The following is a 17,020-nucleotide window of genomic DNA, read 5'->3' on the forward strand; positions in this document are numbered from 1 at the left end:
ATAGATATGGTCCGCATATCGAACTTACCTGCATGTCTTTCCTGCCCCTCATCCCCCCGACCTCATTCCTTATCAACGCCTGAAGCTCCATAAATCTGTTGCGTAAAATCTGACAAAAGACGTGGGGACAATTCAGCGCCACATTGCATGCATTATTCATTATTCCGTCTCCAGGCACCCAATCACCTCACCACCTAAGGAGAACCCCAGGCACGGTGCGCGTTCTTATTGGGCATGGCGGGGGGCTAGCTGGGTGTGCTGCCTTTTTTTGTACCCTTGATAAACAGGATGAAAGTTATTTGTCGAATCTTCGGACCCTTCGAAATCAAATGTGCTTGCCAAGTTTTGATCACTAGAAGGGACTCCATAAACAATGCATAGATCGAAGAACAACGGCTAGGGTCATCCAAACAAAATCCTGGGGAGGAGTTGGGAGGTCGATATGATCTGATTACTCGCCGCCTCTCAGGTTAGAGCAGAGACTGTAGTGTCCTGGACCTCGAGATCGCCATCTTGGCCCGTTGTACTGTATATAGACCTTCTTCACGGCCATCTCAAGGAAGATATCTTGAGTGAGATACTTGGTATCAAACAAAATGAGGGTAAGCTCAAGAAGAAAAAGAAAAAAAGAAGTAGTAGATGCCATCTCCTTCCCACTAATGATCCGATATCGGTATGAATGTGGTCCGCCATGCCTGACATCGCCTATCAGGGGCTAAGTTACAATGAAAATGATCATTATTATGACCTAACAAATGTGTCCATAATCTTCGTATGCGCCTTTCCATCCGGCCCTGGCGTGCCCGGCAATATTATAAATCCTTCTGGGAGCAGGTGAATCCCGCAGCCTAGGATGTCTGGAGGGCTTTTGTGAGAGTTTGAATAATAGAATCCAGTTCATCGATTCGGCTTCACAAACGTTGAACGTGAGGTAGACCCTAAACCATGTCAATAATATCTTCTTTCCATGTAGAATGACACAGAATTATTGTAGATTAGCTGGCTACGTGCGGAGCGTGCCCTTCGTTTACCGATGAGATGCTAGGTCCCCATTTCTAATAGCTAGAGGAGACGAAAGCTAGCCTCGGAACATACTCACAATGCAGTATAACGATATCAATGATCACAGGAACGATCAACATGGGTCATCAAACGGCTATCCCAATTGGCAATGATTTGAGTTCAAATAATGACATCCGACCTGGAACCTAATGGCAAGGGGCCAACTAGGTAAATGGATCGCCTCCCTACACAAGCAGTTGGAGAGCATCATAAAGCAGCTGGGGGAACGGTGAGTGCATCTAAAGCCAATGCCATACTCGAAAGTCGGAGGTCTTGGTTTGATCGGAAAATGTTTTGGTATTGCGTCAGAAATAAATGGAAAGAATGTAAGTTGTTTCAACATTTGACTTGGTGAATTAAATGCAAAGATATTGGGCTTTCCAACACATACCGTACGAGCCCCAGTGCCTTCGGACCACTACCAACACGGAACACATTACCAGGTCTTGAAGTCATTGGGACGGATGGCGAAATACGGAGGATATGATTATTCGTCGTGGCGCTAAGGAAATAATGGTCTGGGGGAAATGTTGGGAGCTCATCTAGAAATGGGACAAACCGTTTCAAAAAAACAAAGGCACAGAAAGATCGAAAGGAATTGAGGATGGGTTTAGGCCACAAGTTACAACGAATGACTTGAAGCTGCTATTGGACGCGTTGATATCATCACGCGGAGGTGAATTGAACTTACTTGGGACGCCTCGACGGTTTCCCGGTGACCCGGTGCCTCGGCGCATAGACAGGCAGAGGATATTTGTAACTATGTATTTGGATAGACTCCCGAAACTAATTTTGTCGTTATTGCTAACTCGCAACCGTTGTACTATATACAATATACATGCAATATACATGCAGTTTGCAGCCCAATGGTCTGCCAGAAATAAAAGGGGAGGAAAAAACGGGGTCAAAAATGAGAATAATATAGAGTAGATAACGCAGACAGCAGCTTGCTTATTACATTATTCAAAACTCCATCGATTCTTCGAAAAGTTTCCTCAGCTCCTCCTTCTCCGTCTCCAGCTCTTTGCTCAGGTTCGGGGCCAGGTTCAACACACGCTGTTGTGGAATGGTACCCTCAATCAGACCGTCCATACTGCTAGAACTGAATCCAAGCTGCTTTAAGCCGCGCGGTTGATCTCCCAGCCCGATGAGGAACTCAGCGACCGCTTCACCCAACACTTCGCCTGCGCTCTCTCTTTTCACGTTTGAGATGTCCACCCCAAACGCTTCCGCCGCAGCTAAATGGCGGTCTGGATTGCTAGCTGCCGTGAATTTGAAAACAGCTGGTGCGGTAACCGCGACAGACACGCCATGGGGGATTATGTCATGGTCCACGACATATCCCGGATGCTTGTAGCCCGGATTCTGTCCGGAAATAGGGTAGCTCATCCCGTGACAAAGATGGACGCCGGCATTCCCAAAGCCCACACCTGCCAACGTTGCAGCGAGAAGCATTTGGCTTTGGGCTTCAGTGTCATCTGGGTCCTTAACGGCGCGAGGGAGATACTTGACCGTACTGCGCAGCGCCTGCAGGGAGAAGATGTCTGAGATGGGGTTTGCGCCTTGGTAGGCGGGGCGGTGAATTGGGTTGGTGGGTCTCGGCGTTCTTTCGCTGTAGGGGATCGCGGTCCATGATTCAAGGGAATGGCAGAGGACGTCCAGGCCGGTCGAGGCACGAACTTGCGAAGGCATGGTTCGTGTGTTGAGAGGGTCGCATATGCCCAGCGTGGGCTTCATGTTTCTGTGTGCCACGCCTGTCTTTGCTTTCTTGGAAACTAGGTCGAAAATGGCGGTACCTGTGGTCTCAGCGCCGGTACCAGCAGTGGTGGGCACGGCAATTAGAGGCTTGAGTGTTCTGGTAATTGGCAAGCCTTTTCCAAGAGGGACATTTACGAAGTCCAGGAAATCGGCCTCCGGGTAAACGCAGTACAGATTCATGAGTTTGGCGGTGTCGATAACGGACCCGCCACCTACACAACGTTAAGTTACTAGCAAACACCAACAATTGTTTGCCTGTTTTTTTTTCACTTGAAACATACCCACAGCAAGAAAAGCATCGGCATTGTATAGCTTCGCAAAGGCGATAGCATTTTTGATTCTGTTTCCGACAACTCATCAGCAACACTATTCTACTACTGCCAAAGGGACAACGGAATGGGAGGGGGAAGACAGGGGAAACTGACGAATAATCCTTTGGCTCAACGCGGACCTTGTCGTATATGGTAAACTCCACATCTTCTTCCGTCAAGGCCACAATTGAATGCTTCATAGCATCAAGCTTGGCGACATTTGAATCCGTCACCACACAAACACGTTTAGCGCCCAAGTTTTTGAAGTCCATACCGACCTCCTTAGTGGAGCCTGGCCCAAATCTGATACTAGAGGCGGCCATTTCAAAGGCGTATTCCTTCTGGTAAGAGGGATCGATAGGGGTTGCAAGATTACGGGCATACCTAGATAGGGGCGATCCATGGCGATTGTGATGGTGATGAGTAGGGTTGGAGTGACAGGGACAGGCTGGAGGATTTGTAAATTGCACAGCCCGGAGGAGGTTGAGAGCCCTTGAAGCGGCAGAAGGAGCAATTCTTATGGAGAGAAGGCTCATTTTGTGGTTGCGGTTGGCGATGGAGATATAATGTGATCTTGAAAAAATTATGGAGAGGCGATGTGCCTTCAATTAACTCAAACGGAAACCAAGGGATGAGAAAGCGTAAGCAGAAGCTGGAGAGATGTTTTGGCTCCCCTTGGCGGTATTTCTTTATATCTAATCCTTAGGAGGAGCGTGTATACTAGTACAGCATGATGTTATTGTTCCTGTGGCGTTCTTGTTGTTGCTGTTGTTGCGGCTCTTGCGGAGAAAAGTTGTTCACCATCGGTTCGGAGGGAGAAGCATTTAAATATGTGAACTTACGAACTAAATATATTTTCTTTTGCGATTGACCACCCAATTTCGATAAGGCAATTAATTGGACATGTATAGTGCATACCAACAACACCCTCCTTGCCCAGAATCTCTCGGAATATGAATCACCCTCTTCGGAGTAACTACAGGGTACGAGTATTTCGTAGGAATTGACAGACAAAATATCGCGGGTGACCACGTAACTAGTTAGGGTTCAAATTAGCCATTTAACTCAGTGATTAGTTGATGCTAGTAGCAACTATTAACTAGTAACTAACTAACTATGCTTCTCTGCTTGTGTAAACTTCCCGCTTGTTTCCCGACCAAGCCCCTCACCGGAAAACATCTGCTTCCCCCATTCCTTGTCCAGTGATAATCATCAATTCTGCGTTTATAAGATAGTCTTTCCACAGGCCAACCGTGCATTCGCGTTCGTCTACCTGCTCTGCTTCATAAGGAGCCCAGCTCGGTTAGAACAAGTAGTAAGTTAGTATTTATTGTAGTGTATTACTACAGATGTAGTAGTATCCTCCATGATGTCATTTTCGGGCGCTGACACCCGCGCGCATTACTAGGAAACCTTTCTATCCACATAGCACTGCTGCTGTGAGAATGTCTTCAGACACCTCCAAGTACAAATTGAATCGTATGCTGTGCCTCCATTATCACGATATTGCTGCTGGAGCTGCTGCTCCCTCGACATCGCTCAGCCACTGATCCTTTATCCCATTTAGATACTATGATTCGGGTGAAAGACCCAAAGAAATCAGGTAACTGCAGTCAATAAAATCCACGTCGTCCTCTTGTGATAGATTCGAGTTCACACATCCAACACAATTCGTGACTAGTTGAATTTTACAAATTCCTTGGCCTCTCCCTGATCAATAAAATTGAGTTTCCCGAGAGCAAATTCTCACTCTTCTTCCTTGCATACGACGGCCAACAGTCACTCTCTGGCTCTCGTCACTGGTCTGACAGGAACGGCGTCATTGAGCTTACTCACAACTACGGGACGGAGAATGATCCTTCTTATGCGGTCACCAATGGCAACACAGAACCCCACCTCGGATTTGGTCATTTCACGATCTCTGTCGATAATCTCGAGCTCGCATGCAAACGTCTCGAAGATGCCGGATATGAGTTCCAGCAGAAGCTTACACTGGGATCCATGCAGAACCAGGCCATTGTGGAAGATCCAGACGGATACTGGGTAGCTATCATCCGCAAACAAGAAACGGATGCAGCCGTTGCACGGTCCGATCCATCGACCTATCGCCTGAACAGTACTATGCTTAGAGTCAAGGACTCCAAAACAAGCTTGAAATTTTACCAGGAAATTTTAGGAATGACTCTTGTTCGCATAGTCGAGCGTGAGAGTGGGGACGAAAAATTCTTCTTTCTCGCCTACCCCACATCCAATCCGCCGTTCAAAGAAGGGGCTGCCAATCCAATTGCGGAGTGGGAGGGAGTAGTGAAATTGGCCTGGAATAACGGAACAGAGAAGCAGGAAGGGAAGGTTTATCATGATGGTAACTCGGAGCCGCAGGGCTTCGGACATATCTGTACGTGTTTTTAAACCTTTTGGTCTGTCTCCTTTTTCGGAAACAAATAGGAAGAACAGCAGAAAGAGAATAATGGAATGGAAAATCTTTCACCTTTGCCAGACAAATAAACTAACAACCAAACCCCCCACCCCGCAGGCGTGTCAGTGGATGATATAGATGCTGCCTGTGCTCGTTTGGAGGCGCAAAATGTGAGCTGGAAAAAGCGTCTGACAGACGGACGCATGAAAAACGTCGCCTTTGTGCTTGACCCAGACGGATACTGGGTTGAAATCATACAAAACGAGACATTGAAAAGTCGAAGCCATTGGTAGAATGGCATGGGATGAGCTCTCGGCCCCGCGCATCGAGAGTCGAGTTTGGCTAGACCGCTAACCCTCGATTTACCATGAATGGGTGTTATTTGAGCCAAAAATCCAATGCGGGATCCAATCGTGAGCTAGATGGTCATAAAGCAGTTTGTTAGTATGCAGAAACCGGATGTATTATCGATTTTTGTTGCCTGAGATAAGAGCGAAAGCGCAGCTGGGTAGAGAAGATGCCAGGCTGAAATCCCACCCCCACGAAGCATTAGTTGGGGTCAACAGAAGCGGATGAGCTCAGGGTGACTAACGCCCATTAATCGTCTTAGTTATCTTCTTTTCTTTCTTTCTTTCTTTCTTTCTTTCTTTTCTTTTCTTTTCTTTTCTTTTCTTTTTCAATTTTAGTTTGTTCTTCTGCCCACGGAGAATTGACAGAAACAGACTATTAATTCACCAGCTACGGTCCGTAATTACTCCGTACTCGTAGTTTGTTGGGGGTTGTTTGTTGCGGGCAAATCTTCTCGCTTTGGCCTCTGAAGCACTGTAACAAACGATCAACGGGCAATCATACCGATCGTGGCTCATTGGAGCCTCTGCAGGTATGTCCGTTCGTTCTTTTCCTGTCCCTCTTCCCCAGTTTCTACCTGACGCATGCATGCGTATCTCCATTTCATACAATTAACCTGTAATATGTTTTACTATTCAAGCCGCGCTTATGGCTGAAATCTCCAGGCAATGAGTGCCTGGGTGTCACTTGTCCACTTTTTTTCCATCCCACACCCCCAACTGTCTTTGCTTTTTCTTTTATTTCTTCTGCCACCCTCTTTCCCTCTCGTATTTATCGCTCTGGTTCATGTAGCCCCGTGGATGCTCGTTCAACAAGTGCTGCGTGTCCGCTGTTTAGATCAAGATCTATCTATACTATATTATGGCTGCCCAACCCACCCTAGCCAAGCTGGCCCAGCGATATATATCTGCAACAGCCATGCTCCCACTTCATATCGATAACTAAGTCCTATGATGCGATTTTGTACCTTCTGCGATTTCTCTTGCGAACATGCCGATAACTGAAGTAGATGCATGTGCTGGCCCCAGCCCTCCCGACTCGCTCTGCTGCTCCTTTGAAGATCCGTTCTTCGTCCCTGTATGGGAGAGAAGTCACGTGAAGTACGCACAAAATCTCCTCGAGTGTGACGGCAAGCCCATTGAATACGACGACGAGGAAGTGGACTTTATAGATAATTGTTTCTTTTTCCCCGAAGACTGCTCCTGCTCTTCGCTCAGGACATCCTCGGCCTTCAGCGCTGATGTCACAGACCCCGACCTGGACGATATCAACCCTGTCGAGATGATCCCAGAGTTGCCCGGTATCAAAATGCTGGATCCTGAGGCTCTAACCAGCCTACTAGAGGATAACCTCTGCGCTCCAGAGATTACCTCTATTATGTTAGTATCTTCGAATATGTGTATATGTATATATACATAATTTTGATATTTTAAAAATTTAAAAATGAGGAATAATTAATTCCCTTACACCCACAGTCACACTGAACCCTAGGTATTTCAATACTGACAGATTTACATAGGATATTCGCTACAAATGGGGCCATTTTCGCTCATGCTTCCTCACTTCCTGCACGGAAACTGCGAAACCTAAGCGCGACCTATGGTGCCGCGTATTTATCATATGCAGTAAACGCCCCTACCGGTAACCTAACCGGCGTGAACCCTGCCAGCCATCCGTCCTCGTTTGTGACCGCCCCTTCCGTGCCACTCGGTGATGTTGGGTCGATAGCCTTCGAATTCGAAAACTTAGTTGCAGTCGTCACTAAAATTGCGGACAAAGTCCTGCTCGCCGTCATGGGTCCCAACCATCTTAGCCCACTGCAGCATCGGCAACATCCACCAACATCCTCTCATAGCGATGGACGAGAACGTGCAGCTCCTGGATCCGCAGCGAGCGATACCGAACAAGGCATTGCCGTTGTCGAATCATACTCAACAGCATTCGACAGCCACCCCATGGGCCACCCACATTCCATGAGCCTTGCGTCATCAGCACCCAACCCGACATGTGCGCCAGCGGCAGCAGATAGGCCTCTAACTCCTTCGCGTAGCGGTTCAGACGCGGCTCTGCAGCTGCAGTGGGAAATCGACCGAAGTAATGATCTAGAACGTCTGGCCAGTCTGAATCTTGACGCGTCTCCAGCAGTGCTTCTGGCCCTGGAATCCAAATCCGCAGCGCTGGGTAAGTTCCTAAGTAACAAGCTTCAGGATCTTGAGTATCCCGATGATTTCTGATAATAATCGCCTTAACCGCTTTAATCAGTGCCTTGTTTCTTCTTATTTGCTCCTTTCTTTTCTTTTCTCTTTTTTCCCTCGTAGTTCTCGACCGTTCGATTATTCATTCTCGTGTCCTCACTGATATTGCACCCTGCCATGTTGTTTTGCCTGTACGCTGTTATATTTTACATGTCTGAAACAAAATACCTCTTCCGCTTTTCTGGCATATTTCAGTTAGCAGTTCCCGATAAGCCAGTTTTATCTTCTGCTTCAATTTCTTCTGGTAGCATTGGAACTTTATGCGGGGAGGGGTGTTATTCCGCATACCCGCGACTGCGTTTGTTTCCCGGTGTATTTTATTCATGTATCTATGTATTTATCTGGGAGTTGGAAAAGAAGAGCTATAAATGGCCAGCTTTTACAAAGGATGAATGTACATACATGTCATGGTTGAGAAAACCAAGTCATACCCAGTCGAAGCGATTTAATCCCCTACAACGGCTGCAAGTGCCTATGAGCTGGAGGCCCAACGCACATGCGAAAGCATTATAATGACAGGGTCGCAAGCTTGATCGACCAAAGGTTGTTGCTAACTCTAAAGAACGACTGTGGTGGAATACAGGCCACGTGACGGAAGGGTCCGACATATAATATGTTTCAGTTTGCAGCATGGCAAAAGATCTAGCTAGCTATGTGGTACGTAGCTAACTAGTTATTTAGCCAAATGAGAGAATATTCGACAAGCATAGTGTGTACGCTCAGAACAGAATACCGAAAGATCAAATATAGATATCTGTATGCAGCATGGAAAGAAAATCTAAATGTACAGTACGACACATGAAAATGAAGCGTGTGTAAATAAATATGTGTATGTCGTCGCGCTTTTCAAAGATTCAGCGCTTCATTTTTCTCGCATTGCCAAGAATACTATAAATGATACCGAAAATGCCAAAGGGGGAATAAAGCCCAAGAAAATGAAAATGAAAAAAATGGAAAAATGAGAAAATGAAAAAAAAGGAAAGAAAAAGGGGGGTGGGGGAGGGGGAGGGGGGAGTGGAACGAGATAAAAAGAAAAAGCAAAAAATATAACCTCAACAAAAATTAAACAAATCGACAAATCGTATCTCCTCGCTGTGAAATGGTAAAGGTCGATGCATGGGATATATGTAGGATTATGATTTACCTGCATCTTCCAAGGGCGCTGCTGTTGGAGTCACTACATTGTTATCTGGGGGCGCCGCTTCTGGTGCCTCTACTTCACCACCTGCCACCGCCACGAACCCCTCTTCTTGCCCAGACGTCGGCGGGGATGGCGCTTCGGTGGACCCTGCGGCTGGATGAGCTACAGGTGGAGGAACCCCATGCGCGCCGCTTACAGTCCTACTCACAGCTGGGCTTGTGGTCTGCGAGGCCGCTGTGGACCCGGACCTGTTAATCATGCCGGTAAGAACATCGAGCCACTGTCTCGCAATATCTTTGGAGGGGGCTTTAAAACTAAGTTCGCTGGTTGTGGCGAAGGTTTGCCCGACCTTGCCGCCCGAAATGTCTTTACCCTTGACGGTGAACTTGACGCCGTCGGCGTTGCCGACAGCACATTCGGGGAGATAGAGTGTGATGTCGGGTATTGGATCGTGACTGTAGTTGTCGTTCTCTTTGAAGCCGTGGAGGTACCCAGCCGGAGAGACGACGTAGTAACCTGCACTATATCCCTTGATCATTGCGCGGGATTTTCTCTCGAGCGTGCCTTCGATTAGTGCGATGGTGGCGACGTGGTCTTGATTCGGGAAAGCAACATCGTCAATGTTAAGGGGAGGGACGGCGGAATTGATCAGGGAGGCCTCGTTGCGCACGGTAAAGTCCATCCATTCGAAATCGGCAGGGATTTGCTGAGCTACTTGGGCGATGTTTGCGTACATTTTTCCTGGAATGCCTGATTGCGCACCCATGCAGTCGGATAACTGAAAAAGCGCATCCTTCACCGTTCGCATGATATGAGGTTCGAAGGCGGCAAGGGATTCCTGAAGGTGCAGCATCTCCGTTCGATAATTGTTTTCTTCAGTCACAACTTTGCTCATGCGATATACGGTGCCTCTTTTCAGAACGTAAGGATCGTGCGCGGGGTCTAGCTTGCCTCCGGTACCCGAGGCAAAAGCAGCCGTATATTTCCCCAGCATTTCAATATACTTTTGGGCCGCAGAGCGGGCTTTTTCAACCTGCTTTGTGCCCTTTTCGGAGCCATGCTGGAGTTCTTTGGCTTTGGATTTGATCTCTGTATGAAGGCGCTCGAGAGTTGGGAGAGCAATGGTTTTCACCTTCTTCTCTATGTCCAAATGAAGGTTGACGATTGCCTGTGGCGGTACGCCGTTAGAAGCCCTAGCGGACTTGGCACAAAACCTAGATGATCCGTAAATGGAAATGTTTTCTTACAGTTATGTTAATGCGTATGTTGTCGAAAAGACCAACGACACCTCCCTTGCCCTCACTGAACTGCGCCGCTTCCTCCAGAGGTTCCGGTACAGCCTGGTAAGAATGAAAGGCAAATTGTATCCGGAATGTTAGCAAGCGACGACCTTCCCACGCGTCACTATTCAACTAGCAATGGCAGGGAGGGGCCTACCTTGAGGACCTTCTCAAATTCCTTTGCCAGGGTGCGTTGGGCCTTGTGGGTGGCATTAATATAATTCTCCAGGTGTCCGCATACATGCTTCCAGGCAAGTAACCTTCTAAACATCAGTTCGGAAATCTTTTCGGGCAAGGGAAATCCATCAGTTAGTTTGTCTTCTCCCATATTAACCCCCAATATCAGAATAAAACACTCGAGGACGTACATCGCTCATGTCGCCGTCGAGAAGGACTTCGTCATCACTCTTGACGGTATTCGTAGTCGCGACAGTCTTAACAGTAGCGGACCGCTGAGGGAGATTCGCCGACCCCATGGTGGTAACGTAGCGTCCCAGTGATAGTTATATAAAAAGTGAAAGGCCCCCCCTTTTTTTAAGCTTACTGGAGGCGGATCCAGGCGAAATTCGCAACAATCGTCTTAAGATTTTTTCTGAAAGGAAAAAGGGCACACTGTTAGTTTCACGGATAGTGTTTCAAAAGCCAAAGCGACGGTGTGTTGTGTGGAAGTCACACACTCTCACACACAAAGAGAGAATCAAAGGCTCTATCTATTCGACGAGGTGGGGTACCATTTCCCGCTTGGTGGTCATTCGGGGATAAATGGAGCAAGCCATGCAAGATTCGCTAGTCTTTGGAGAAAATACAATTTGTTTTAGACAAGGAAGACTAGAAGAATACGATTCTCACCGTATATATATTATAACAGCCTATTATGCTGAGTACCTGATACCGCGCACAATATCCGCTGAAGTTCTGTTCTGCGCCCAATCTGTGGACTGGCGATGCCAAGGCCTCGGTGATGAGGTCGGGTGAGTCAGCACCCTTGTCACGGGTTTCCCTCCGTCCGTCACAACATGTTTCAAGTCCGTGCCTCCTATACCAATGTACAGGGTCCAGTCGTTAATGTATCCATCTGTCAGGGAAACCAGTGGCAAACATTCTGAAACAGAGAGAGATTGTGTTCTCAACATTGCGATACAAATCCATCCAACACCCTTCAGGCCCGAAATAAGAGCGTCTTAGAGAAATAAAGAAAATGCGTTCGACTGGGAGGAATCAAAAAGGATACAATGATAAACCTATGAAGGATAAAAGGAAACTTTTAAAACCCAACACCAATAAAAAAGAGCAAGATCATGAAACCTTCATAATCCTTTCCCAACTTCCCGGCAAAAGCAGTGTATAAAGTTGTTATATCCCAACCAACTCCAGCGATATGCAGCCCTCAGATACAGATATATATATATATATATATATATGCATATGTATGTATGTATATGTTGATAAACAAGAACAAAGAAAGAAAAATAAAAACCCTCTAGTCATGGTGTAATAACGGATAATATATCAAATAGGCCGTAGGGAAAAAAGTATGAATCATATCAAGGGTGATTAATTGGTTCGGGAATAAAACAGTGGCATCATTATCATATATATTTGCATGAAAACACTAAAACATGGATTCCCACCTCGCATTAAGAAACTTGAGGCATTCGTAATTGCTGTTGTATATCATCGCTATGACTCCAGCCGTGAAGCCGCAACCGTGGACGACGTCTTATTTCAGTAGATATCGAGGCGCTGTGGGATCTCCTGCGACCACGCCCCTGCTGCGATTGCGGGGGTAGCGCAGGAGTCATAGAAATACCAGCGACATCTCCAGCAGTGGCCGCTTGATAGTCGGGTAGCCCCTCACAGTAATGCGGCGAAGGATGCGATCGGACTGCAGTGGCGTAACTGGGGACACGGGAGAGGTGCTCGACTTCACTAATATGATAGTTAGGTGTAGTCTGCCCAGAGTAGATGTTGCCATCTTCCGATGGTGGTCGTGAGGTTGCAGGGGTAACAATGCCAGGACTCTGGATGTTGATGGAGGGAATGCCGCTACCGAAATCCAACGGCCGGGGTTCTTGGCCAGTTGAATCACGAGCTGATTCTGCGGATTCCGGGGATTCCGAGCTCGGAGGTGTCAGCTGTAGTGCGGTGCCGTTAAGGTGTAGGTCGCTTAGTCGGGTATGTAAAACAGATGGAGAGATGTGCTGATGCCCCAGGGGCACTGCGCCATTAATGTTCTCTGCTGAGAGACTTCGACTGAGAGATAACAAGGGTGTGCCAGGGCCACTGGTGCTCCCGGGAGTCCGATATCCGGAGCAATCTATTTCGCTGTACAGCTGATCGAATCGATGGTCTCCGTAGAGAGGGGGCGCTTGCTGGGCCATAGTATGGATGGCTCGCTGAGCAGACTGGACCGATTGATCAATAAGGTCATTATTGTCGCCAATAGGGAGATGGGGAGAAATGAAAATCGAAACAGGAAGGCTGGCACGAAGCTGTTGACGCACGGAGCTCTGTTGTTAGCAAATATCCCATGCATACGCAATACGTGAACGCGAGAGAGAGCACATGGGAATCGATAACAGTGAATATGGGAAAATATACCTCAGATAAGTGACGGTCCGGATTGTGGAGTTGGACTTTGAACTTTAGTTTGTGCTTGATTTTTATGCCTCGCGTATCAGCGTCTTGTAAGCATTTGCTGAGGGATTTTGGTAAGTTCAAGATTCGAGAAAAAGCAAATCCCTCAACCTCTCCATCCAGGGATTGGGATTTCTTTAGTTGGTCCAGCGTGCAGGAGTCGTCAAGGATTACTTTCGTCCATTTATGGGACAATTGGTCGGCTTGGGCGGCTTCAGGATTTAAGACGAAATCGTGGGTTTCCACCAGCTGTGTCGAAATCGTACCAACAGTAAGCCCCTTAAGCAAGGGTATAATGTGAAAATCCACCTGGACGGAAGTTCCGAATATAAGTGCTTTGGAAGGGGTTGAAATTGAATATTCGATTTTATTCGGCCATATATTTTCCACAGACTATTGCGGAAACGGTAAGCTGGAGTAATGCAGTAAGGAGAACGGCCCCAAGGGGGCGACAGCAAGTATGAGTGCGGGTGCGTTGAAGTACATACCATTGCATGCGACAGCTCCAGGGCGCTTGGATCGAGGGTGCGAATGATCCTCAATGGCTTCCGCACGACGATACTCTTGGCGTATTTCCGGCCAATCTCCGCTTTGAATCGATATGTGATGAAGGTGTCGCGCAGTCCCTCAATGCTTTCTGGGAGAGATCCCGGGAGGATGATATCGAAAGGAAAGTCATAGTTGCCGGCTGGCAAGGTCTCCAGCTTGTTCTTACCAGCATCTTTAAATGACCATGTCTTCTCAAAAAATGTGTGTTCCCTCGCAGGCTTTCTGCGCCTGGCAGATCCATGGAAGCTGCAGATTATTCGTAGGTACTATTAGCATTCACCATATATGTTTCTTAGGGGTTCTGGTGCGAAAGCCTTCCAACGGAGTGAAACAGCTTACAGGATTTTCGACATGCCGGTGAGGTTCAGTCTCAGATACTTGATCTGCAGGGGCTCCGAGAGGCAAAGGAGCAACTTGCCATTCAACAGGGTGCTGGCGGCTTCATGTTCGTTCCCGCGAAATACAATATAATCGTTATCAAGCCTATGGGGAATTGATCAGGTCTCACTGCGCTAGAGGGATAATGAAGAAGGTGCAGAGTATATCACTAATGATGCCAACCTGATATCGAAGTACTTTGCCTGACTTGCGGTTCCGCCGTTAGTGAGGAAACTCAGTGGCATGGTAGCAAGGGAAGAACAAGGAATCCCTAGTGGACAGGACGTGGAAATGGCGATGGCAGAAATGTTGGAGCAATCATAGGGTCGCGAGGATAGATAACGAGAAAAAGCGGGGTGAGAATCAAGAGCGAGCAGGAGAATGGGAGTAGAGTATTCACACAAAGCTGAGGAGGTTAGAGGAAGCGAGAATATCAGCGATCCAGCTCCTCCAGGCCACGGGCCGGGATACCCATAAGTTTGCAAACTAAAGGTTAGATAGAACCAACTACGCGGCCTAGACTAGCTGGTGGGGACGAGGAATTGGGGAGAGGATGTTTGGAATCAAACCCGGCAGGGCCCGCCGAACCGTGCTGTTTCACTGACTGAAGCTTACATAGCCATCGTCACCCGTGGTAAGGCGAATCGGGCTATTCATAGTATGATATAAAAATAAAAAAACAGTTTAATTACGAATAATAAAAAAGTTTGTTCCAAATATGAGGTCATAAACGCTTGTGTCAAATTTTCGCCCTATGGAAACCCGCAATCCAGCCACAAGCTCAGACCCATGCGATAGTTAATTTATTTATCGAATCTGTTCTTTGTCGCTGAGAACTCACCAGCGCGGAGAGAGTGGACGCGTCTCCTAGAAACACAAGGAGGAGGCTCCTTGAGTTGGCTTGCAGACTCTTTTATATGGCGGCACTGTCCCCCGTCAAAGCAGCCGGTCGGAATATTCGAATGCGGGATTCGCATTGATTCTCCTGCCTCCTCCTTATCATGTGAAGAAGTGGGAGCAACAAGATCAACAAATTCCAAAGCCTTCAACTCTTGCTGATGATGGCGGCGTGCAAAAACGACATTATAATGCGATGGAAGGTGAGCGCATCGTATTCGTATTCGTACCCGTACCTGTACCAACACCGAGCCACCAAAAATTGTTGATTTTGTTATTCTTTTCGCGTGATCTGATGCCATGGCTGTTCAGTATTCACGGGCCGCTGGTGGAGTGAAGCCACTGCAAGTTTGTAGCATGGCGCGATGCCGAGTGAGTCATGCCGAGCCTTGCAGCGAGTCCAGCGCTCACCGGCGTTGCTCATAATCCCTGCTGCTGTCAAGAAAGGGAAAACAACAAAGGAAAGGAAAAGAAAAGAAAAATCAACTGTCGTTGGTGGAAAGGGTTGATTATTTTAGCCGTGTTATACTCCAACACATACAACGTCAACATCTGTTTCATGTTGATGATGATGCATTGTGGACATGGCATATGCCGCTGCTCTCCAACCATTTCTTGCATCAACCTGATCCCGTCTGCATCATATACCAGCCAAGATGTGTCAATCATCCACCGACGCATCAATAAAATAAATGGCCGTTTAATTTTCGAACATCCATGGAACTTCCATGGGACTTCCACTTCCAGCGGCCAACCGCTTTCCAATCCGTTCTTCCTCCATGGCGCTCCAACGACGCTTCTCCCCACCTCAGCCCATGAAACGACTAGTCAAGCATCCATCAATGACCAGTTACAGCGTGATTGCGCCCGTCACGTCCGAATGCAATATACAACGCCTCCGCCCTGATCCGACAAAGTAGCCCATCTCATCACAGAAAGGACCCCGTACCTGGGGATAGCACACGTCGCATCGGCACATCTCTCGCATTCTTGAATGACCAAGCCAAGCCGACTGGCTGTCTGGCATCGCCTTTCCCTTCTTTGTCCTGTCCTGCTTGCACTGGTTGAATGAAAAAGATAACTGGTGCTATTATTTACTTGATTCATCATCTTTAAAGGTATAAATATCTCTGTCTCTATACCTCTACGGTAGTTGAAAAGGGATATTCCCAACCCTATAACAATTATTAGCAAGCTTGAAAAAAAGAGGAGTCGTCCGAATTCAGGCTCTTTGGAGGAGTGTATGTATCGCATACATGGCCCTCCCTTGTGATGGTAACATGTTGCTCACTCCACAATTGGTCGCAGGGCGCGTTTTGGGCAGCGTTGCATAATGATAAACCAAGCTTGCTGTTTAAAGCGTAACTGCTGGGAATTTTGCTACGTCCAACGAAAACACTAAGACCAATCTTACCCCACAAAGAAGGAAGATTGCGCCATGAAATTATGCCCGTTCCTTGAGCAGATATTAAGTCGAAATTTTGCTTCCTTGTCCATGATCCAGAAAGGAAAAAAAAATGGCTCATCCTACAGTTCCTTTGAAGATTGCTATCTACCAGAACCCTGGCATCAAACATTGGAGCTTGTTCATCGATGCAGCAGAGACAGGTGAAAAGACCATCATTCATCTCCTTGGTGCTCGTCACAAATATTTTATTGAGGTGAGGGCGCGATCGGATGCGAACATTTCGAATTCCCTCATCGAGCTTTGCTCCCTATGTGAGATCGACGCAAGCAATATTGAAACCGTCAAAGGCATCGCGTATGAGACACCTATCCGTAATGATATTTCCGATTACAGTTGCCAGGATTTCAACCTCGAGGTTCTGGATAAGCTGGAACAGAATGGTATCATTGTAGATACAGCGGACTATCGGGGAAAGGAAAGAAAGAACCATTAAGGAAAAACGCGAAGCCTGGCTGTGAGGGCTTCATATCAGTGAAAGCTATCAGTTTGCGGTGAGAGTAGGACACGGTGGAGGCTTCCG

At 47.3% G+C, this 17,020-nt stretch overlaps 6 protein-coding genes across 6 annotated transcripts; 3 read left to right on the forward strand and 3 right to left on the reverse strand.

The window, feature by feature from the left end:
* Positions 1–1,852: 1,852 nt before the first annotated feature.
* Positions 1,853–3,667, reverse strand: HCBG_03090 (alcohol dehydrogenase; the record flags this gene model as incomplete). Its single annotated transcript, XM_045430139.1, has 3 exons — positions 1,853–3,032; positions 3,102–3,160; positions 3,246–3,667. 3 exons carry the CDS (start codon positions 3,665–3,667, stop codon positions 2,026–2,028), a joined length of 1,488 nt encoding a protein of 495 aa, XP_045290034.1.
* Positions 3,668–4,333: 666 nt separating this feature from the next.
* HCBG_03091 (glyoxalase) lies at positions 4,334–6,174 on the forward strand (the record flags this gene model as incomplete). Its single annotated transcript, XM_045430140.1, has 5 exons — positions 4,334–4,446; positions 4,540–4,610; positions 4,699–4,734; positions 4,813–5,526; positions 5,665–6,174. The coding sequence occupies 4 exons, from the start codon at positions 4,577–4,579 to the stop codon at positions 5,838–5,840; spliced, it is 960 nt and encodes a 319-aa protein (XP_045290035.1).
* Positions 6,175–6,885: 711 nt separating this feature from the next.
* Positions 6,886–8,129, forward strand: HCBG_03092 (uncharacterized protein; the record flags this gene model as incomplete). The annotated part of the gene is made up of 2 exons (XM_045430141.1): positions 6,886–7,274; positions 7,415–8,129. The coding sequence occupies 2 exons, from the start codon at positions 6,886–6,888 to the stop codon at positions 8,127–8,129; spliced, it is 1,104 nt and encodes a 367-aa protein (XP_045290036.1).
* Positions 8,130–8,575: 446 nt separating this feature from the next.
* Positions 8,576–11,047, reverse strand: HCBG_03093 (PH domain-containing protein; the record flags this gene model as incomplete). Its single annotated transcript, XM_045430142.1, has 4 exons — positions 8,576–8,796; positions 9,295–10,459; positions 10,539–10,631; positions 10,940–11,047. 4 exons carry the CDS (start codon positions 11,045–11,047, stop codon positions 8,576–8,578), a joined length of 1,587 nt encoding a protein of 528 aa, XP_045290037.1.
* Positions 11,048–12,208: 1,161 nt separating this feature from the next.
* HCBG_03094 (uncharacterized protein) lies at positions 12,209–14,380 on the reverse strand (the record flags this gene model as incomplete). Its single annotated transcript, XM_045430143.1, has 5 exons — positions 12,209–13,063; positions 13,173–13,601; positions 13,697–14,003; positions 14,097–14,240; positions 14,319–14,380. 5 exons carry the CDS (start codon positions 14,378–14,380, stop codon positions 12,209–12,211), a joined length of 1,797 nt encoding a protein of 598 aa, XP_045290038.1.
* Positions 14,381–16,549: 2,169 nt separating this feature from the next.
* On the forward strand, positions 16,550–16,933 carry HCBG_03095 (uncharacterized protein; the record flags this gene model as incomplete). The annotated part of the gene is made up of 1 exon (XM_045430144.1): positions 16,550–16,933. One exon carries the CDS (start codon positions 16,550–16,552, stop codon positions 16,931–16,933), a length of 384 nt encoding a protein of 127 aa, XP_045290039.1.
* Between the last annotated feature and the right edge of the window lie 87 nt (positions 16,934–17,020).

The sequence above is a fragment of the Histoplasma capsulatum genome (genome assembly GCF_000150115.1).
Source record: "Histoplasma capsulatum G186AR genomic scaffold supercont2.3, whole genome shotgun sequence".
Classification (NCBI taxonomy): domain Eukaryota; kingdom Fungi; phylum Ascomycota; class Eurotiomycetes; order Onygenales; family Ajellomycetaceae; genus Histoplasma; species Histoplasma capsulatum.